Source organism: Suricata suricatta, chromosome 10 (genome assembly GCF_006229205.1).
Source record: "Suricata suricatta isolate VVHF042 chromosome 10, meerkat_22Aug2017_6uvM2_HiC, whole genome shotgun sequence".
Classification (NCBI taxonomy): domain Eukaryota; kingdom Metazoa; phylum Chordata; class Mammalia; order Carnivora; family Herpestidae; genus Suricata; species Suricata suricatta.
The window spans coordinates 78,049,102-78,073,599 of record NC_043709.1 but is presented as its reverse complement, the minus strand read 5'-3'; the positions used below and the strand labels follow the sequence as shown (position 1 = coordinate 78,073,599).

Genomic DNA, 24,498 nt, shown 5'->3' with positions numbered 1-24,498 from the left:
CCTCTCTCTCCCCAACTCTCTGTCCCTCCTCCACTCCCCCTGGTTCTCCATTAGGTCTCTCCTGTTTTCCTGTTAGACCTATGAGTGCAAACATATGGTTTCTGTCTTTCTCTGCCTGGCTTACTTTGCTCAGCATGACACCCTCAAGGTCCATCCACTTTCCTACAAAAGGCCATATGCCATTCCCTCTCATTGCCATATAGTACTCCATCGTGAATATATACCATATCTTCTTGATCCATTCGTCAGGTGATGGACATTTAGGCTCTTTCCATGATTTGTCTATTGTTGACAGTGCTGCTATGAACATTGGGGTACATGTGCTCCTATGCATCAGCAGTTCTGTATCCCTTGGGTAAATCACCAGCAATGCTATTGGTGGGTCATAAGGGAGTTCTATCGATAGTTTTTTGAGGAACCTCCACACTGCTACCCTCTGCGGGGGCAGTTAATCATTGTCTTATCACTTCATAAATATTTATTCGCTTGTCAAAATAGTCTATCTATTTCAACCTGTTTCCATTTTCCCCCTATTTTTGTCATCTAATATTGAACCTGTCAAGGTTGTGCATATGTATATGTTTCGCATTGAAATCACTGGGAAATTCTTCTGTAGAGTAAAGATGAGAAATACTCTAACAGAATTTAAATGACTGTAGGATGGACTGTTCTTTGATTTTGAAGGTTAAAAATTAGCAAAAGTTTTAGCTATAACCAAAAAACTAGGATTTATTCTACATTAGATTTTTTTTTAAACTTATGTCTTGTTTTTACCAATGTGGGTGAGTGATCACAGTAAGAAAAATTTTCTTTATAGTAGAGGATTGGTATAGTAGCACAGAGCGAGTACCAAAGAAAGTAATTCATGGAAAAAATACAGGTATATTTGCTAAAACAGACTTAATTCTGTAACTTAAGGTATAAGATGTCTTATCTTTTAAAGAGAAACTATCTCACCATCTCCACTCTTACCCAGATGTGTTTGTTTCTTGTTTTTCTTTTCATAAGTATCTCAGTATGTATCTATTCAGTTAATGCATGGATTTAAGCACTTGAGCTAAAGCTATTTTAGATGCTGACACATTCTTAAAATGACTTTTCTTTTTATCCTAAATAACTTTTGCGAAGAATTTTCCAAAGGAAGTAGTAGTTGACTCAGTGTGTTCAAAACTAGAACTATTGCTAACATGCTGTTACAGTGAGTGGAAAGTGCTCAAGAAATTAAATTCAACATATTGCTTTTATTTTATCTTACTTTGAGTCTATTCATTAATTACAATTTGACGGAAATAATATATGAACATGTTTTTTGGTTAACTGTTTTGTTTTACTACTGTATAGAGACAGTGACAGCTGACTTCTTCCCCCTTCCTTGTGTGTGTGTTTTGTGTGTGTGTGTGTGTTTGTGTGGTGTTGCCGTTAAGATACACAGTTAGAAAAAAAGTTTTCCCTTGTGAAATTCTTCTATACAGAATTTTTTATTTTATCCGGAAGTTATATTTACAAGTTATTTTCTTGGTTCTGTCACAACTTCAAATCATAGCAGATACGAGAAATATTGAAATTTATTGAATTTTGACCTAATTGACAGATTAGCGAAGATTGGTGATTAGAATAGCCTGAGGGCCTCCTGGGGGGCTCAGTTGGTTAAGTGTCTGGTTCTTGACTTTGGCTCAGGTCATGATCTCACAGTTTGTGAGTTCAAGCTCCACATCAGGCTCTGCGCTGACAGCACAGAGCCTGCTTGGGATTCCCTCTTTCTCCCTCTCTCTCTGCCCTTACCCTGCTCATGTGCTCTGTTTTTTCTCTCTGTCTCAAAATAAATAAGTAAACTTAAAAAAAAAAAACCGGAATAGCCTAAAAAGGGGGCATCTAGGTGGCTCAGTTGGTTAAGTGTTCAACCCTTGATTGCAGCTCAGGTCAGGATCTCATGGTTTGGGAGATAAAGCCCTGTATTGTGCTCTGCACTGACAGCATGGAATCTGGTAAGGATTCTCTTGCTCCCTGTCTCTCTGCCTCTCCCCTCAACCTCTCAAAGTAAATAAACTTTAAAAAAGGGGGGGGGGAGTAGCCTGAAAAAGACAAAGAAGAAAATACAGTTTGGTTTAGGATTTATATGCAAACACCAAGTAAATTATAACTATACTGATTTAAGGTGTATTATGTTTCTTGGCCCTCTTGTACCTTTTTCTGTGTCTGGTTTTTGGTGATATGTAGTTCCTGATCATCACATTCTTCTTAAAGAGTTTTATATACAGTCTTCTCAAAATCTGAAGCTTTCTTTTCTCATCCTGGTGTTTTGTGTGCACACATTTCAGGCAAAGTATATTTACAAAACATATTCTTACAAATATCCTTATAGATATTTACACATCTCAAGATATTTCTACTAAACTAGATATTTAGACAAACATACCCATTCCTCTTTTAGCCTTTGTTTCGGAAGCATGACCAGTGTGTTCATCTATAATTCTGTGTATTACCAGCCAGATGCTAAAACCCAAAGAGTGCTTGACACATAAATAGTTCTTATAAATACCGTCTTGACTACTTTAATGAGAAAATAAGAATGAGTAGATTTTCTAGTCTTTGAACATCTCATGAAGAGAATTTCTCATGCATTTGTTTTCTCTTCTTTTTACGGTCAAATATGAGTATTGAATCAGATATGCCAGAGTTTTAATGTATTAGGCACATGAATTTTCTGCTACTTATAGCAGATGGTGCAAAATTTCTACATAAACTTGTTATTCTGAATTATCTTGATTAAAATTCTTAATATATTCTTTTTCCATATTAACAGACCTTGGTTTTATTGAAAGTGTCAGTCCTCTCCATTTTCTGTAAAGGCTAGGTATGTCTGAAATACCTTTTGGTAAGGATTGCTTTGAATTTTAGCAATGTGTATGTTAAATGCCAGGCCGAAGTATCACATGCCTGCTGTATTCCGTTTTTCAAAAGCATCTACTTGCTAGTGTTTTATTTGAACTCGTAAGTTGTTTGTACTGTTTTATAAGGGAGAGCGTATTACATTTAGGAGACCAGTTTTTCCCAGGGTGTAGTATTACTTGTATTGTATAAAGTTCTGCTCCAAGGAGGAGGAAACAACTTTGTTTTCTCTTCTTTTGAATTTTCCCTTGATTAAAGATTGCTAGCTTTTTGTGCAGAGAGGGGAGAAATAAATATTTAAGATGTGTGAGACTTGTCCTATATCTTTTTTAAAATTCCATTATTTTGTTAACCCAAAGGTATGAAATAAATTTATAGCTTCAGTTATTTGATTGAACAGGGATTCTCATAAATTCCAGCTTTTATCGTATGATCAGATTTTTCCTGGACAAATACGGATGTTTGCTGTTGCCAATAGACTTTGGCCTAACAGCATGCTAGATACTAGTGATTGGTTTGGAAATAACGACTTGGCTTGTCCATTCTTATCCCTCCCACCTAACTTAACCTCAGCGGAGGATTGAGAAAGTTTGGTAGTTGAGAATAGTTCTGTGTGCCTCTGAGTTTCTTGGGCTAAGCCAGAATTTTGCATGCAAGGCTATTCTTGTGGTTTTTCCAGCTGAGCCAAAACCAAAAGGCATTGGAAGGAAACCTTGCAAGAGAACTTGTTCTAATATAGATTTAAAACTTGCTTTTTTATATTGTGAGTGGTATATCAGCCTGAGAGTCAAAGGAATAAAGGGTAAAATACTTTTTTCTGTATTGAGGATATAATTTTCAAATTTCTGCTGCAGAGCAGATATTGAAAGATACCTCCAAAGATTAAAAAAATGTAAATGAGTGGGACTTATGTAGTTAGTTGTTTCTTAAGACATGTAAGACCTGCCTTTTCCTCATTAGTTATTTTTGGCTTACCTTCTAAAATGCACTTTAAATGCTATGGGTTCAATTTTTCTATTCTATCCGGTTAACATTTGTTATTAATGTTGATCAGATTGGAGAATTTTATCAATATTAGTCCTGCCCACCCAGATGTTGTTGATTAATTATAAGATTTTTGCTTATTATTATAAAATTTTAGGCTACTCTGTATCTCCATCCATAATAACCCTGTCTCTCCATATTGATCTGAATGAAGCTTGACCTTTTCTCATGGGACTGAAAGGTTTTTTTTTTTTTTCAAATTTTCCTTTTATCTAAACTTATTCAATAGGTTTCTACATCCAGTAATAATGCTGGAAGAGTGATTACATAGTGGTATCTGTAAAGAATATAATTTCTGTAACTATTCTAATCAATGTAATATATGTTATGTGGTTCTTAGTGTCTCCTTATTCCAGTGACCTGACTTGTCAGCAAGGTCTATCTGGATTCAGGCATTTTCAGTCTTAGTGCCTAAAAAGCATTAGGGGCAACATTGAAAATTGAAGATTTACTTTTATTTGTTTTTATTCTTTTTTTTTTTTTTTTGCCACCAATAATCTAGTTAGTGAAAGACTGCATATCTTAGTTCTTAGAGGCAGAAAAGATAAACTGATGAAAGTTTTTCTTATTCAATTTTCTAAATCCAAATGAGAATCTCTACACAACAAGCTATTTTTAATTTTTTAAAATCTTTTGCCTGTTTGAAAGAATACAAGAGAGGACTGATTAGCTATATTCTCTGAATTATGAGACAGAGACTCTGAGGAAGGAAAGCAGAGATTTAATAACCAGTGACTTTGGGGACAGTAGCATCTTAAAATGTCTGTTACATTTGTGATTAGTGTGCAACGAAGTATCATAATTGAAGGCTGGTTTTGATTTTATATTTAAGTTCTTGTTAAACATTAGCTTTGGGGATACTTTATATATGAGAATATAGATTTTATACCAAGGATAAATTATCAGACCATAGGATTTACCCTTTTATTTTTAAAATATCTTTTTTTTAAACAATGTAGCAGGTATGCAGTATAAAATTAAAAAGATATGGAAGTACCAAGTTCAAGGGCTATTCTGTTTTGTTGCTTTAGTAGTATATTCATGTAACCAAATATTTTTAGTAGTTAATCCATGGTAAGAACCTAATGTAGGCTAATGTTCATCAAGCAAGCACCACTTTGTGCCATTTTCTGAAGGTGAAATCCTTCCATTCCAGTCAGTATATTAACAGTTCTTCTGAACCACTTTAATGATTCGTCCCTTCTTCTGAGGCTGTTCTCTTACCCCATACAATCAAGGTGGAGCCTGGCATTGCAGGAAGCTTTTGGTATCTGCTCCATTACAGGGGATGCTACTTCTGATTATTTGGTACCCAGTCTGGTGGGATTTTAAATAATTTACTTAACACCTCAAATATTTTTGCTTCTGTAGAAAAAGAACCCAGTGCAAGTGTCTTATCTTGTCATCAACATTATTCTCTTTATGACGAAAAAAAAACATAAAGGAAAATTCAAACTTTGTTAATAAGTCCTCTAATAAAATCGGTGTTAATGAAACCTCTAACCTCTCTCCATGTTGGTGGCTTTACAGTGGGAAAAAAATTCTTTTCTAATCCTTGAGATCTATATTTAATAAATCATGAATCTCAATTAATTTGGAGGAAAATTCTTCACTCTAATGATCTTAAATCTAGTAATTGAAAAAATAATGTTGATCCTAACTTTATCTACATAGCATCAGTTTTATTTATCATGAAAAAGTGAGGAATTTAGTGCTCAGATACCAGCAAATGGTTAGAACAAGCCTATTTTGAAGTATCAACATAGAGAGTTAAATTAAGAGTCATAATTTAACAGATCTCCTTTGTAATCTGCAGAGAGGAAACTATTATTCTCCCTCTTTATTAGATAAAAAAAATCTTACATAGAGAAGCACAGTACTTTTATCAAACACAGAAGCAGAGGAAGAGTTTTATATAAAAGCCAGTCATTCAAAGTGTGATACAGGACTCGATTCAACCAACTGTACTGCCTCCTTGGAACATTAATGCATATGTATTTAAGCCAAATATTCTGACATTTAGATACATTTCTTTTCTCCCATAGTCTCTGATATTTCAGAAAATGAGATGCATAGATTTTGGTGCAACCAGGTGCCCTGTTGTTTCAGTCACAATTCTTTTTTTTCCCCCTCCCTCCCTCCCTTCCTCCCTCCCTTCCTTTCATTTTTTTCTTTCTTTCTATCTATCTTTCTCTCTCTCTCTCTCTCTCTCTCTCTCTCTCTTTTTCTTTCTTTCTCTTTTTCTTTCCTTTTCCTTTCTTCTCTTCTCTTCTCTTCTCTTCTCTTCTCTTCTCTTCTCTTCTCTTCTCTTCTCTTCTTCTTTCTCTGGAGCTCTTACTCAAGTCACAAGGAACAATATTGTGGCATCTGAGGGTGAGGCATTCCATATGGCAGGTTTTCAGAAGGTTGAAGTATCTGGAGGCAGACATGCAGAGGCTCTGTGCTGTACTTAATTTTAGAAACTTCTTAATTTTAATGTGTTGTCCATGGCACAAAAGAAATTTTCACTGGGAGACTTTTGTGGTGTTTGAGGTAACAACTCTTATGTTACTAGAATCCCTTGACAACAAGGCCAACAGGAATGATTCCCTCTGTCCTGCAGATTTTCTTTGGCTTTTACACCCTCCAAAGCACTTTATAACATGGCTAGACTATATTGAATTTCCATGTTTAGATCTACAACCATAATTTAACATTTTTCTTTTTGAAAATTCTAACACTACTGTATATAATTCAAATACATAGAAAAGCCTGAGGATCACTGCAATTCCAAATATTTGAAATCTGTAACAGGATAAATTTGCAGCAGCCTCAACATGACCTTGTTAATTTTCCTTTTTTAAATGAAGGAAGATGGAAAAGAAATCTTTTGTTCTTTAATTCGTTTCTCCTATAATTTTAGGTAGTAGTTTCTGTCCTGTTTTCTAAAAAGAAGTATCACCAAATCTACCACTATCACTCTTGAGATATCCTTTCAAGAAATATGCACCTTCATTCTCCCCAAGAGAATGTTGAATTTAAGAACCTAACTCTGCCAGCCTGGGTAGCAGGAGATCATAAACCTAAACTTGAATTTGCAGCCAATTTTGAGTAAATAAAAGCCTTAAGTCCAGATTGAAGTATTTTCTCTAGAGAATTATAATCCCCAATCCTTCTTCCCTTGCACTTTTAAATCACCTCTCAATGATAGGTTTTAATCACATTATTTCCTTTTTTATTCCAACAAAATTTTCTAAAATATCTAAATATTGTTTTCAGAGACAGCCTAATGTTCTGTTCTGACACATCCGTATGTATATATTTCAACTGGATTACTAGCTCACTCATCAAAGGCCTTTATATGTGTGTGTGTGTGTGTGTGTGTGTGTGTGTATTATATCAAATCTCCGCACTACAGGTCATCAGAGCTATAGATTGATGTCTTAGACATTAAAATTGGCAAGAGATACTTTTGATTAGTCAAGAGTCATTGAATATGAAGACAAGTTGGAAACTAGGCTCAACATTTGGAGCCAAATTTAGTCAGCTGCCATCATTTGAACACTCTTGTCTTTATTTTTATAGTCTTTGTTGCCAATCTATTTATAAAATGGAGAAAGTAAGTATTGTAGAAAAGCTGCATGCTAATAGAGTGTCCAAATGAAGTTCAAGTATTACTTGCCAGATATACTTGTAAAATATCTATGACCCTTTTTGTGAGAATATGAAAAGCACTCAGCTTGTTCTTATTAGGATTAACTCCTCATTACCAGAGAGGAAAATTTCATTTTCTTACTTGTACTAAATTTAAAAATGTTTATGCATGGTACATTAATTATAAGTTCCTAATATTACTGTATCTGAGTTGCCCACAAAAATCAGTGCTATAGATTTTTATTCTTTCACAAATTGTCCATTGATGGATAAAGTTTTGATAGCATTTGAGTGCTTTTGGTACTTTGCTTTACTTTGTTCAAAGATATTAAAAAATGGTTTATAGATGCTTTCTTGTTTAACTCCATTAGGGCTTTCTCTTCTCATTGCAATTAGAATAGAATTAAAATGCCTTTTCATGGTTTTCCATGATTCTGGTCTTCTACCTACTTTTCTGATCTCTGATTCACTTTTCAGGCATAGGGATCAATAAGACCACAGTCCCTGTGGTAATTTTAACCTAATTAAAGACAGAAAGAAGTCTGGTGTAGCTATAGCATCTGATGGAATTCTCTGGTTCATATGATCCACACTGGACATTTTTCCTAGTTTTTGAACTTATCAGCCTTATTTCCACCCTTGGACTTTGCATTTTTCCCTTTGATGGAAATGTTCTTCCCCCAGACATTCTCTATGGCTGACCTTCAATTCACTTGTGACATATCATCTCTATTTGTGCCTCTCCACGAGCTCTTTCTTGACTATCCTTTTTAAGAATTGTCTTCTCCAGCATTTATTTAAATCCTGTCTTATTTTCTCCACAGCCTGTAACATCAGAAATGGTTTAATGTCTATTATCCAATCTTCCTTTTTCTCCTCACTCTATCTCCTTGCCAATAATGTAAGTTCAGGAGAGTCAAGCTCATGTCTGTTTTGTTCACTCTGTATTCCCAGTACCTAGAGCAGCATCTAGAATAACAAATGCATTCAGTACACATTAGTTGAATAAATGAAGATTGAATAAATATTAAGGGGCTGTAAAAATAGAGTTAAGTGCTTAGTTCATGAAGAGAAATCTGTTTCATCAGGCTAGAAAAGCTAAGACAAACTAGGAACTAGTGGGTGGATCTGAATTCAGTTCTTTGCTCCATGGAGTCTTTTTATGTGATTTTGGTCATGTTTCTTAACCTCAGTGCCTGTTTCTTTATCTGTGAAATAAGGATCTAGAGCCCATGGAGAAAAACATGGATGAATTGGTTGGTGAAATGACTGAGATTTATCACTTTTCCATTTTTTGTCAGTCGAGTAGCCTCTCCTTTTCAATAACAAACTTGCTTGCAATATGTTAGAAAAGCTGAAGTTATACTAAAAGATATCCTAATAGTTTAATAGCCTTGCAAAATTTAGAGTAATATTTTGCTTCAAAAGACTACTTACCCAGAAAAAAAATAAAACATGAAAGTATCCCTTCGGAACTTTAGTTTACTCATTTTGCAGATACCTTTTAGGTTTGATTTTTTTTTAGTTGAAAACCAGAAAAGATCTAAAATATATTTTTGAAAAGCAAACTTGCATTTTTTCAAGAAAGGTGAAATTGTGCTTGATTTCAAATGACCCTTTACTACTGTAGTCAAAAAGCTGAATGAAGAATATAATTACAAACGTTATTAACATCAAAGTTTTAATAGTTTCTCTATGAAGAGGCAAATAATCAGGCATGGACATGCCAAAATCATGATTTATTTCTTCAGTTTATCTAACACATATTTGTTTAATGTCTTCTGTGTGTTAGGTACTATTGTAGATATTTTGGGTAGGGATGTGAATGAAATGAACAAAGATGTTCTTCTAGGGCTTAAATTTTATCCAGGATATTTATTCTATCCTTTGCTTCCAGCTTACTCCATAACTTTATACCTTTCTCCATTTGTAAAGTATGACTTAGAGGATTGATACAATTACTGTTGGCCTAAAATTAGCTACAGCATGTTCTTTTGAGGTTATATCCTAAATACCAACATGATATTAATGTTTTGGAGACCATCTGGCTCTTTAGACACATCTGCTTTGAAAATCTGGACAAATCATTTAATTTGATCAGTCTGGATCAGATCTATAAGAATTGAGCTATTTCAAGGGAGAAGAAAAACTGCGGATGTGTTGAGACAGTGGACCGTAGTTTGGGTTGTAGTAGTATACTTTGGCTATACTCCTCATTTAAATTCCAGCATATATTCAATTGCATTAAAAATGTGTATCTACTGCTTATGGTATTGGTTGGAGTGGGGTGGTTTTTGACTTAATATGTTTATTTTCTATGACTCTAATAATTGTAGAATTTATAACATACTTTTCCTTCCAAGGACTTTGTGGTCCTTCATATACTTCATTTTATTTATTCAGAATTTGTCCTGTGGAGTAGAAAGGATGGACATTTCTAGTCTAAAATAATAACTTTAAAATTGAAATACCTGGTAGGGATTGAATGTGCTTAGCAACAGGTTTGGTAAATGAACTTGGTGGCTACAGTTTGAGGCTTACTAAATGAAAGTGAATATTGGTACTGTTGATAATATGATTTTTATAAGAAATATTCATCTTAGTATAAGGATCATCATCCGCCTGAATACCTATTGCATGTGTGTGCTGTGTGTGATAAAGAGTAAGTTGTAATTCCTGCACTAAAGGAGCCTATGCTCCTGTTCACATACTTGAAATTCTTCTTAAAGAGGTATGGTTATTAGTTGTCCTTAAGCTCAGTGAACTAAATCCCCTGGGACAACACAGGACATCCTTGATAGAACTGAGGCTAAAACCTAAGTATGTTGAAAATTCATAACAATTCCCTGCCTTTTAATAACATGTTTTCATTATAGAATATGTGTATACATCTTTGTTTTTCTGCCTCTATATGCCATGAGCCTTAATGCTGTATCTTTGTTGAGAGTAGTTTAAAATAGTTTATAAAGGAAATAATTCTTTCAGATACCTCCTTATAGTGTTGTTCCTTGTATCTGATATTTGTAGACAAAACTACAGAGGAAAAAAATAAATTGCAGGGAAATGTTAAGATTAATGTTCATTTTTATACTTCTAATACACAGAAAATTTAAAGCCTGTTACTCTGGTGTATTACATCAAAAAATAACTATTCAGTTATATAATGATGGACCATACTGTAAAAACAAGTAGATAGTATCAATTTGTGTTTTTTATATGTCTATAATGATTAATATTGTAGTTGTTAAGTTTTTGGAAATTACCTCTTTTGTTCAGACTGTGACACTAATAATACAATGTTGAGTAGTATTAGACCAAATTCATGTCCCTTTTGTAGATGGGTGGATTTAAGTAACTGAAGGGGGCTAAGATGAGAGGTTTGAACTGTATAAAAGGTTGGTTGCTTCTGCATAGCTTTTTACCACGTTCCATAACCATAGCTTTGGCACTTATTTGACTCATTATCCTATAGAGCTTGCCTCCTTGAAGTTTGGGAAAAAATGAGTATATGGTGTACAAACAAATCACTAGAAAAAAATACTGTTCAATTGTGTTTCTTAATTATGGTCAGAAAATGTTTTACTTTATTAACTTACATGTTCCTCCAAAGGATATAATCTACTAAAGATCTATATAATCTATAAAATCAACTAAAATTGGTTATTTAAGCTGTGAGATTATTTGAAACTGTGGCAAATAGGAAAGTGAAAACAGTGTTTTCCATTAAACAATCTGTCATATCCAAGTTCCCAGAAAATAATGGCATTTTTCTATCTACGAAAGATGTCACAAATAAACCCAAGAGAATTGTTTATAACTATTCTGTTCTTTAGATTTTCAGAAGTCTAACAAACACTATATCATATTTTGCCAAAGGTAAATTATAATTTTATATTATCTAATCACAGGTTAAGTGGTTAAATTTTGTGGCCTTATATAAATTAATCATTATGAAATTTTTAGAGGACGTATAATGAAAAAATAAAGGGCTAAAGAAGTTCTGTGAAGCGCTTCTTTAAATTTTGGTTAAACCTCAGTCAGAGTTTTATTTTCCTTTACTAATTTGCTAGTAATTATGCAGCTTCAGAGTGACAACTATTGAATTATAGAAGTGGTAACATCATCAGAGAGTTTAACATTTACAAAAGAAAGTTAATTATCTGAATATTTGACACTTAGTTTGAGTTTTAAAAATATTTGTAAGTTTTTAAAAATACGTGCAGATTTATTTAGCTCCTTAATGCATGTTGTTTCCAACCAAGTAAATCTATTTTCAAAACAGAGATTATTTAAGAGATTTGGCTTCTTTTTCTTTTCTTGGTGAATGTGCCAAAGGTCTGTTTTCTATAAGACGTGTGTCTGTTTCAACTTACTATTTCAATTATGAGTAGTTTATTATCCAGATAAACTTTCAAAAATAGAATATTTGCTAAAGAATTCTTATGTATATGGTTGAATACATATCTTAGAATGATTTAAGATTTATAAATAGCATGTAATATAATATTGGGAACATGTTAAGTATAATATATAATGCTTTCATTAAAAGGAGAGAATAAAGATAATAATGTTTTAAGCATTTCCAATAAGGAAGTGAGTGGGCGGAACATCTTCAAATGCTGATTTGGCTTCCCTTAGGACAGTGTTAACGTCTTTATATTTAGCTGACTGAGGTTCCAGCATTTACACGACCCACTCAAGTTTGTCCAGTCTCCCAAGTTTTATTACTCTTTATGAATACTGCCTTGAGATTCTTTGACTTCTACCTTTTTATATTAGGGGCGTGAACTTCCTGGGGGGCAGTTCTTTTATGTATGAAATTGCTCAGAGTTTCCATCTGCTTTTACTTGACTTGCGGTCTTGAAGATCATGCTTGGCCCATGGGATATTACAGTGTGCCGAGAGGATGTGGAGTTTTGTCAGCCAGTGAAATATGCCTGTTTTTTTTTCTTTTTCTTTTTTCTTTTCTTTTCTTTTTTTTTTTTTTTCAGCAGCTTTCATACACTCCTCATCCTGTGTGGTCTTCCCTGAACTGAATTTATATTTAACAGAACTGCTCACCCTCTTTATCATCTTCTATGACTTGGCCTTTTTTAAGAAGGTGTGTGGAAGTAACATCTGAGCCAAGAAACTGTAGGGTTGGCAATAGGAGAACCCAAAACCGAAAGCTTAAAGTAGGCTATATGTGAATGTGTTCAATATTCACAAGTGTGTATTTTGTAATGCAGACAGTGTCGTATTTCAGATATGTACGACTGTCAAAAAAAATTCCCATGCCAACAGTAGACTCCAGGTTTTGTCTGTGATCCAAATGACTTTTTTGCTTGTTTTTAGGCACTACTGCAGTCTTCAGTTAAGCAACAAGTAGAAGCTATTGAAAAACAGTACATTTCTGCAATTGAGAAACAAGCACACAAGTGTGAAGAGCTGTTAAATACACAGGTAATAAAATTGCACGTCCATTATATATTTATACTTTTCTTCTGACTCTCCTCCCCTGAGAGTTCTGTAACTGTTTATTCAGTTTCGTGCCATTTACTTTCCTTGGTGTATTTTGGAGGAAAAAATATGCTTATGTAAACGTAATGTTAAAGTTGGGGAATTTTATGAAAGACTAAAAATAGAGCTAAAGGCCTGAAATACGTGGCTCTCCTCCAAATTAATGATTATTATGTTAATTTCTGAGTTACAGTATTATTCATCAAATAACAGAGGCAAAGGGATGACTATGAAGATATTATGGCACGTGAAATGATTTTTAGTGCTATGAGATTTATAAATAATATTTGAATTTTTAAAAGTACTTATTTATGTTTGAGTACCTTCCATTGCATATGGACATTGGTTTCTATTTGAATTTTTCCATTGAATGTTTTGTTTCTCTTCTTGATTTAATGTCTTAGAAGACATAAAGACATAATTACATTGAACAGTCATTTGAAGAGCATTTATAGAGGTGTTGTAGTATAAATAATATATTTTAAAAATTCCCAGAAACAGTTGTAAATAACATAAAACTTGGTAGGTGGAAATAAAACCAACTTTATTTAAAGGAACTCTTTTATATCATGAAAAAAAATACTAAGAATTTGGAAAACAAAGTTAGGTGTAGAATTTAAGTGGAGACTTATAAAAATGCCACTCCATTACCAAGATTAGGGTCAATTCTATTAAATAGTTTTCAGTGTCATTTTAATAAGTGGCCTGGAAGAAGAAATACACAGGGAATTTTATAAATTTAGTATAATAACAACTCTTTTGGGTGTTGAAATACTGGGTCACCAGAGATATGAAGTGTATGACTTTGTAAATGGACATAAAAATCATAGAGAAGAGTTAAGGTCACAGAACTGTGAAATAGCATAAGGCATGTATTAGCCAGCGCAGGTCAAGTATGCCCTGTCTCTCTGGCTTCCAACAGCAAAGATTTATATCTAACTCATCCTAGAGATACACTGAGGATTGCCTTGGGCCTTGGTTTCATCTTGTCCTCACCCTAGTGTAGTTCCTATGTAGAACAATACCTGTTAACATTGCAGAGTGAAAAGAAGCCAAATTTCCTATCAGTAATTCAGTATTCTGGACTGGAAATGACACTTTCACTCTCAATTTATATCTATAGTGCTTTACCTCATCATAATGGGGTTAGGTGGTGAGACCCTACTATGAATCTGAAAGGGAGAGACCAGGTAATATTTGGTAAACAGCATTAATTATACCACAGTTGGCCTTTATGGTTGCCAAATATTTCCAGTCTCCATCTTACAGGTAAATTTGCTTACCTGTCTCCTTGGGAGAAAATCGGAAAATTCTGTCCAAGCTATGGCCTCAAGGTCAAAAGTCCAGGATCTTTGGATGATAGGTAGGGACTGATGTACCACAGTGTCTACATTATCAGGTCCAGATATGTAGTCCCTTTCCACCTAAAGAACTAGAAACTAAAATATATGTTGTTTACCTTCAACATACTTAGTATGTAATAGTAAGATTAAGATACTTACTGTAAACACTCTCATTAGGAAGGATGAAGAATCAGAGATGCACAGCTGTTGTTGGTATGTAGCAAATCTCAGTACACAGATTAACTAAGATCTGTTAGGGGATAGGATTGCTCTTTGACCTTGATTCTCTGTTTAGGGTGTAGAGACAGGGTTTCTATTCCATTGTTCTTCATGATCGTGTCAGTTTAAAATTTTTCAATATCTTTGTTGGCTATATCTAATATGAGTATTGGTGATTGTGCCATTTTTCAGCCTGCGTTTTGACTATAGAAAATGGAGAGACATGGGTCACTTAGATAGCAGATAGTGACCATTCAGGATAATGGTTCATTTGGCTCCGTATCTGTTTGATTACAGTCCTCTCCATTTGTGAAAGGTAAACCCTGCAGTTATTTTACTTCCAACATTTAACTTGTTTATATGATTTTCACCCCTATGCTTGCCCATTTGTCTATGTCTCTCTCTTTTTCTGATTAAAGCTATCTTTGTTTATCAAGCATGGATTTAAGAAATTCCAGGGGTCTCTTTTCTCCAAACTATTTGTTCCAAATGAAAGTATATACTGGACAATAACAGTAAGAGGCTTATTAGGTCTGTGCTTGGAGACATTTTAATCCAATGAATCCTCAACAGTGGGTGTAGCTAATATACACTTGATTCAGTACTTGCTGTAAGGTTGAATTTAGTTGGCCTTTGTTGCTCAAAGACCTTCCAGTTGTTTCTTTTATAAATTGAGGTTGGGAAGATGGTTATTCCTGCAAATTCTCAAATCTCTGAATGTTTTATGTTACCTGTAATTCGATTCTTATGAATTGTCTTCTTGTGAATTCATTGCTGAACTTATCTTTTTCTTACAACGCCATGTCAAAAATAGCCAATAGCAGAGCTAATAAATGAATTCAGCAAAGTTGCAGGTTAAAAGATTAACGCACAAAAATCAGTTTTATTTCTATACATTCTTGATGAATATTCAAAAAAGAAATTAAGAGAGCAATTCAGTTTACAACAGCATATATTTACCTGGGAGTAACGGAGATGAGAGACTTGTCCACTGAAAACTACAAAACAGGCTGAAAGAAATTAAAAATAACCTAAGTAAGTGGAAGGATAATCCCGTGTTCATCATTTGGGAACATTTGGTGAAGAACACTCTAAGACCACCTCAGGACATTTCGAGTATGATGTTCTGTATGAACATTTAAAAACCAAACCCTCAAAAGGGATATGATTAGGAGGCAAATCACATAAAGTGTGTAAATGGTGATCCCATGCTTGTTTTTCTAATCATATTTCATTAGATGCCATATGAAATTTGAAATTAATAAACTTATCAAAAATAATTGCTGGATAGTTCCTTAGGAATAATTTAGTGTGTGTGTGTGTGTGTGTGTGCGCACGTGCACATGCATGCCATGTAAGCATGTGCACACAGGCATACCTTTCCCCCTTTTTTTTTTTTTTATCAAATTAAGAATTTAAGGGAAAAGCAAGTACATTCAGAGTAGTTGTAAGCAGAGGCTCAGAAATCTGACTACTGTCTGACTTGGTCACTTACCTGTGTTACTATGGAGTGTCCTTAGCCTCTCTGTGCCTCATTCTTCTCACCTATAAAATGTATATACAAGTAATTCCAACTTCTTAGTATTGTTATGAGTATTATATGACATCAGACCCGCATAGTGCTTAGAATAAAACTTGGTACATTCTAGGTGTTCAGCTGGTATTGGCTGAATTTTTATCATCTTTGTTATTCTTTGTCAAGATCATTTGTTTGGCTCTTTCCAGAACCAGGGTTATGACCCACGTTTTCTAATTTCCAATCTGTAGAAAGAAGGCTGCTTACTTGTAGTTCGTGTTTTATCTTGTGTTTGATTTAAAAAATGACCTTTAAATTTTTATGCATTTGTCTTAGGGCTTCATCTAGGACTTGAATGGTAAACCAACCTTTTGTCCTCTCTCTTCCTTATTTAATAAGGGCCATTTATGTGACTGGCATTTTGCTGGATTATATAGATATAATATGAGCAAGACACAGGTGGAAACAGATGATATTATTGTAAAATTGTGGTAAGTTATGATGCAATAAATGATTATGTTATATTAAAGGGGTATTGGGTAAGGGAACACTTACTGGACAAATAATGAGTTCTCTCAGGGTTCATGGGTCTAAGTGAGGTCAGAACTGCTAACTTAGCATGAGAGAGGTAGATGGAATAGCTTATTCACATTTAAATGAAATATTATAATATAAATGCTTAGCAAGGGTGGGTGAGGCTACTTGAAACTGCCAAATGAAAGATTGTTTTATGCCATAGAAAGAATAATAAAGGACTTTGTCTGTCACATTGTCTGACAGGAAATTTGGTGGTTAAGACTAACATTAACTAGAGGCGTGACATTTGTTCAGATTTGCATTTTAGAAATATTATTCTGGCTAATGTTTTAAAAAAATGAATTGATAGAGACAGTAGTAGAGGCACATAACAGCTTCTTAAACAGCTATTACAGTTACCCAAGTGAGAATGGTGGTGGCCCAAGTAAGGTGGGTGCATGGGAAAGAGATTTTGATAGTTTTGTCATAATAAGGGAACAGAAACCAGAGAATATGTGGGAATAAAAGAGAGGATGTAAATGTTGACTGGTAAGGATATATTTACATATATACCAACACACACATTTTATACACATAAATATGTATTTATATACATGAATATATTTTTGTGGATGATGACCAGATATTTGGTTTTGGCAGTGCAGTGAAATAGGAAACTTAAGACCTAGGGCATGGTTGGGGGTGAAAGTATTGTGTTTTGGACATGTTGAGTTTATAGTGCCTACAGAGGGGCGCCTCAGTGGCTCAGTCTGTTAAGCATCCCAACTTCGGCTCAGGTCATAATCTCCCAGTTTGTGAGTTCGAGCCCTGTGTGGGGCTCTGTGCTGCCAACTCAGAGCCTGGAGCCTGCTTCAGACTCTGTCTCCCTTTCTCTCTGCCCCGCCTCTGCTCATACTCTGTCTCTCTCTCTCTCAAAAATAAATCAACATTAAAAAATTGTTATAGTGCCTGTGGAATATTCATGATCAGAGTGCATAACAGAGGCATAACAGTTGAATACAGAGTCTAGAACTAAGAAATCTGATTTTGGATGAATTTGGAAGTCAGAAGTATATAGAAGGTCATTGAAAGAATGTCTGTGGATGAGACCAGAGGATATATAGAATGAGAAAATAATTCCACCTAGGGTCCTGAAGGACCTCAATATATGGTAGGTAGGCTAAGAGAGTTAACAAAGGAAATTGTTAACTGGCAAAAGAAAAAGGAAGAAACCAAATGCCTAGTATACCTAAGTATACTAGCAAGTATAGAGGAAGAGAGCATTTTACAAAAAAGTGAGTGGAAAACATTTTCAAATGGTGTGAAATAAATAAGTAAGGTATGGATTTACAAATGACTAATGGATATGACAAGAAGGTGTCATTAACTAGAATAGTTTCAATGAAATGGTAGAGGAACAAAGTAGATAATCATATGAGCAAAAAAGGAGATGAAAAAATAGGAACAGAAGACAAGTCTTTGAGAAGCTTAGATGATGAAAACAAGAAAGCACACTGTAGAATGGAAGGAACCATGAAGGGGAAACTTTATCCTCCTTGTATTTTAGCCTAGAAGTTGAACTTATTTAAACACTTATGAACAAGAGCCAAACTAGTAAGACTAAAGATTTAAAAAGAAAAAAGTTGATAGACCAGAGTACTCAAGAAGGAGGAGGTAATGAGTGGAGGTTAACCTTTATTAGGTAAGCAAATATTTTGATGTGCATGTGTGTGTGTGTGTGTGTGTGTGTGTGTGTGTATGTGTGTGAAAGAGAGAGAAAGTGGAAGTGTGGAGGAATGTATATGTGCATAGATATAAATATAACTTTAAAATATTATTCATACTTTTGAATTGTAACACTCATAAATTTTCTTAGTTCCTTTCTATCAGCACTTGTAAGATCCAAATTTCTGTGAAGGATATATACAATATACTATTTATAATCTCTTAAGTGCTAGTAAGAGATTTATATATGGAATGTTACCCAAACACACAAAATTTAAACTGTCTCTATTATTACTTTGTCCTTAAGCTTTAAAAAGAAGAAAATTGAGTTTGTCTTTTCCTGCAATGCCTTGTCAAAAATGTCCAGTAGCCACCAGCACACTTTGAGTGCACCAGAAAGCACACAAGTGGGGGAGGGGCAGAGAGAAGGAGAGAGAGAATCCCAAGCGGGCTCCACACCATCAGTGCGGAGTTCACTGCGGGGCTTGAACTCACGATCTGACCTGAGCCTAGATCAGTAGTCACGTGTTTAACTTGTTGAGCCACCCAGGTGCCCCCCAACACGTTTTGTAACATATTATCTTCCAGTGCTCTCCTTAGAACTACAAGTACTTATTTGAATCCGATACCAGAACGTAAATTCCATGAGAGACAGATTATGTGTTTATTCTGTATTTTGCTGGATCACCAAAGCCTAACAACTTTTTGGTGTATGCTCTAAGTTCAGGAAAAACCCTTGTTACTGAGAAGTGTATACACCCATATATCCACTGTCACAATCAAGATACAGAACATTTCCATCAACTCAAGAAATTCTGTCATGCCTTTTTACAGTCATCTCCCCTCAACAACCCTAACCCCAGGCAACTGCTGATCTGTGTTTTCTCACTATTGATTAGTTTACTTGCTTTTATAGTTTCATATAAAATGAAATAAACTGTGTAGTTTTTGATGTCTACCTGCTTTGGTTCAGCGTAATATTTTTTGAGATCATGTGGCTACATCTATTAGTAATCTATACATTTTGATTGCTGAATAGTATTCTCTTGTATGGATATATAACATTTTGTTTATGCATTCACTTACTCTTGAACATTTGGGACTGATGTGAATGTTTACATAAATATCTGTGCGGGAAAATACGTTTTTATTTTCATTTAAAAATATTTGGGTGTAGAACTGCTGGATCATACAGTAAGTGTTTAACTTTTTAAACATCTTCCAGACTGTTTTCCAGAGTTTCTTAACATTTTATATTCTCATCATAATGTGTGAAAGTTCTCTTTGATGTGCAACCAATCAGCACTTGGTACTGTCAACATTTTTCACTTGTATCTCATCTTATTGCATTTATGCTTATTGATAATGATAAGCATCTTTTTATGTGCTTATTTACCATTTAGGTATTTTCTCTTGTGAAATGTATGTTTTAACATTTCACTCATTTTGTCTAACTCCATAATTTTTAGTTGTGAGAGGTTTTTATAAATTCTAGATATAAATCCTTTGCCATAATATGCTTTATGAATATTTTCTCAGTTTCTGGTTTCTTTTTCACTTTCTTGATGGTATCTTTCGATGAATAAAACTTTAATTTTGATAATTTCAAATTTGTCACTCTTTTATGGACCATACTTCTGATTTTGTGTCAAATCTTGCCTAATCATAAGACACAATGGCTTTCCCCTAAAGAAAATTCTTTAAGAAGTTTTATATATCTTCTTAGGTTATGTATGTGACCCATTTTTTAATTTACTTGGGATATGATGTGAGAAGGTAGTCAAAGTTTCTCCCCATCCCAATGACCTCCAATATGAATATCTATTTATTTCAGCACCATTTTTTTCTAAGTATCCTCTCCTTCATTGTGTTGCTCTAACATCTCTGGAGAAAATCATTTGACCTTATGAGTGCAAGCTTCTGGACTCTTAATTTTGTTCTGTTGACCTGGTATATTTCAGCCTTGGCAATAGTGATGTTAGGAGTTGAATTAATTCTCTGTTGTAGAGGAAGGGCTGTGCTCTGTGTGGTAGGATATTTATCAGCCTCTTCACTCCTACCCACCAGGTGCCAGTAGCATACACTTAGTGGTGATAACCAGAAGTGTCTCCAGATTGGGCTGCCTGGTGGCTCAGTTGGTTGAGTCTCCGAATCTTGGCTCAGGTAATGATCCCAGGGTCTTGGGATCAAACTCCACATCGGGCTCCATGCTTAGTAGGGAACCTGCTTAAGATTCTCTCTCTCTTTCCCTCTGCCCCTTTCCTCTGCTTGTGCTTTCTCACTAAAAATTAAAAAATTTTTTTTTAATTTAAAAAAAAGAATGTCTCTAGATATTGCTAAATATCCCGTGGGAGAATGGGGGTAGTAAATCACCCCTGGTTGAAAAGCACTGCTGGGATCTAGTTTTCTATCTGTACACCAACCAGTACCATACAGCTTGATTACGTTATAACTTCTACGTAAGCCTTAAAATCCTACATGTAGAAACTTCAGTTTCATTCTTGAAAACTGTCTAGTTTAGATGATAAGCATTTTCTTATATATACATTCTATACTCAGCTTGTCAGTTTCCATTAAAAAATAAAGCCTGTAGTGATTTTGATTAGAATTATATAGTCTATAGGTTAATTTAGGGGGAAAAATGCCATTTTAACAAGATTAAATCTTACAGTATCTGTGAACATAGTGTTTTTCTCCATTTTATTAGATCATATGTATTTTCTCAATAATGTTTTGTAGTTTTCAGTATATAGGATCAGGTATGCTTTGTTAAATTTATTTGTAAATATTTCATTTTTAGAATACTTTTAAATGGAATCTTAAAATTATACTTTCAGATTTTCTTTGCTCGTGTATTAATGCAGTTGGTTTTTGTATATTGCCCCTCATCCTGAGATCTTGGTAAATTTACCTTTTAGGTCTGTCAGTTTTTTATCAGTTTTATCAGTTTCCTGGGATTTTCTCTGTACCTTATAATGTCATAATAATCAATTACTCAGTATTCCATATTATTCAGGATTATACTTTGTTTGCAGTTTTTATGTCTTTCATTTCTTTTTCTTGCTATCTAACTGCTAGGCCCTCCAGCGTAACATTTAATACATGTGGTGACAGTCAGCGTCTTGACTTATTTCTAATCCTTAGGGAGAAAGCATTTAGTCTTTAACCCTTAAGTGTAATATTAATTATAGGTTTTCCATAGATGCCATTTGTTGAAGAAGTTATCTTTTATTATTATTTTTGAGAGTTTTATTTAAATTATTAGTGTTTAGATAGTGTTCATTTATTTTTCTGTATCTATGGACATAATCATGTGTTTCTTCTTTTTTATGTAATGTTAATATATTATTGGATGGATTTCACATATCAAACCATGGTTATGTTCCTGGGATAAATCCCTTTGGTTTTGTTTTCTTGTCTTGGGATACCTATTTCTAGTTTTGGTATCAGTAAAACTGACCTCATTAATAAGCATTTCTGCCTTCTCTGTTTTCTAAAAGGATTTGCATAGGAATAGTATTATTTTTTTCTTTAAATGTTTGGTGGGATCCACTGGAGAAGCCATATAGGTCCATTCTTTTTTTTGTTGTTAAGACAGTTTTTAATTACTAATTTTCTGTTTATTCTTTATTGGTTTTAGTAATTTACATCTTTGAAGAAACCTTGCTTTGTACTTAAATTGTTAAATTTATTAGAAAAATATAAGGGTGTTTTATTATTCTTTTGTAAGATTTATAGTGATGACCCATCTCTTTTCTTCATAGTGGGAGTTTATATCAGTTGATTTAGATTTATTACTTTGTTGTTTTAAAAAAAATTTTTTATTTACATTTGTTTCGTATTGAGAGACAGAGAGAGACAGAGCATGAACTGGGGAGGGTCAGAGAGAGAGGGAGACACAGAATCTGAAGCAGGCTCCACTCTCTGAGCTGTCAGCACAGAACCTGATACAGGGCCCGAACCCGCAAACTGCGAGATCATGACCTGAGCCGAAGTTGGTCGCTCAACCGACTGAGCCACCCAGGCGCCTCTAGATTTATTACTTTGTTAATCTTTTTGGAGAAGCAGTTTCTGGTTTGATTGATTACTTTTCTTTGTTTTTTTATTTCGTTGCTGGTCTGACCTTTATTATTCTTTGGAGTTTAATTTGCTCTACTTTTTATAGTTCTTAAGATGGAAGTACAAATATCATTTTAGAGCTGTGGAGTTGCTATCAGTTTGACTGCATTCCACATATTGTAATAAGGCATGTTTTTATTTTCATTTCCCTTAAGATGTTCTAAAAATTTCCTTAAGATTTTTGTTTGACCTATGAGATATATAGTAAGTTAGTTAGCTTCACATTTTTAAATTCCAGTTAGTTAAAATACAGTGTAGTATTAGTTTCAGTTGTAGAATTTAGTGATTCATCACATACACACAACACCCAGTACTCATTAGAAGTGTGTTGCATTGTTTACATTTCGCATATTTTGAGATTATTTCTAGCTTTCTTTTTTAAATTCATTTCTAATTTAAATTGTTTTGTATTGAGAATATATTCTGTATTATATCATTTATTTTCAATGTACGACACATGTTTTGTAGCTTAACATATATTCTATCTTTATGAATCTACTGTGTACATTTGAAAAGAATGTGTATTCTGTGGTTGGGTGGAATGTTCTATAAATGTCAAATTAGGTCACTATGGTTGATGTCTTTCAGTTCTTCAAAATACAGTGATTGTATTTTCTTCTTTCAGTTACTGAGAAAAAGAGTGTTGATCTGTCCATTATAATTGATTTGTCTGTTTCTTTGAATTGTCAGATTTTTTCTTCATGTTTTGGTGCTTTATTGTTGAACACATGTGGATTTGTAGTTGTTACATCCTCCTATTGTATTTCTTGTCCTAATGTCTATTTTGTATTATATTAACATAGTTAACTTAACTCTGTTATGCTTACTATGTATATGGTCTTTCGTTTTCCATTCTTTTACTTTAAAATTATCTGTGTCTTTGAGGGGTTTCTGCATGACTCAGTCAGCTGAGCATCCAACTTGATCTTGGCTCAGGTCATGATCCCAGAATCATACCATCAAGCCCTGCATCAGGCTCCTTACTGAGTTTTGAGCCTGCTCTCTCTCTCTGTCTCTGTGTCTGTCTTCTCCCTCTATCTCCCCTCCCTGCCATCCTCCCCCCTCCTACTTGCTCTTTTTCTCCCTCTCAAATTAAAAAATAATAAAAAATTAAAATGTGTTTTTGAATTAAAATAATCTTTGTAGACAGCATATAATTAGATCTTATTTTTTTATGCAATTTCATATTCTTTACCTTTTGATCAGAGTGTTTTTAATTCCATTCAATTTAAGGTAACTCTTGTGATGTGCCTGGATTTAGATCTGCCTTTTTGCCATTGCTTTCTGTTAGGTAATCTTACTGGTTTTGGTCCTCTGTTCTTTTTTCATTCCTGTCTTTCAGTATACCATTTAAAAGTTTGTTGTTGTCCTATGCTTTAACACAGTATGGAGCTATAATTGGTATATAGTGACCTTACATATTTAAAGCACGTATTCTAATAAGTTTTAGCATATGTAAAATCCTGTGAAACCATCAACAACAGTCAAAATAATGAATAAGGCTAACACTCCTAGCATTTTCCTGTGTCTCAGTGTAATAGTTTCCTGTCCCCTATCCTCATCATCCTTTTCCATTCTCAGAAAGTCACTGCCCCCAATTGTTGTTATTGCTTGTTTTCTTATGATTGAGTTTTCAGAGTTCTTTACATGTTCTGAATATATATCTTTCTTCAAATATGTTATATGCCAAAAGACAGCCTGTGGCTTGTCTTTTCTTCTAGTGTATTTCCAAGAGTAGAAGTTTTAAATTTCTATGAAGTCCAACTTACCAGTTTTTTCCTATGGATGGGTGTGTGTGTGTGTGTGTGTGTGTGTGTGTGTGTGTGTATTCTAGCCTAACCCAAAGTCAAAAAAGATTTCTTCTATGTTTTATTTTAAAGTTTAATTAGTTTATAGTTTCAAGTTTCCAAATTATCTAGTTGGTTGTTATATATGTTTCTAGATGTGGATTGAAATTCTGTCTCTGTCTCTGCCTCTCTCTCTTTAATATATAGA

The 24,498-nt window shown here is 34.1% G+C and overlaps 1 protein-coding gene across 4 annotated transcripts in view; it reads left to right on the top strand.

The window, feature by feature from the left end:
• Positions 1–24,498, top strand: part of CCDC91 (coiled-coil domain containing 91) — a 329,701-nt gene that overhangs the window by 190,254 nt on the left and 114,949 nt on the right. For all 4 annotated transcript variants that reach the window (XM_029954362.1, XM_029954358.1, XM_029954360.1 and 1 more), the window contains one exon: positions 12,901–13,008. In XM_029954362.1, the coding sequence (XP_029810222.1) occupies positions 12,901–13,008 (108 nt within the window). The remainder of the gene's footprint in view (positions 1–12,900; positions 13,009–24,498) is intronic.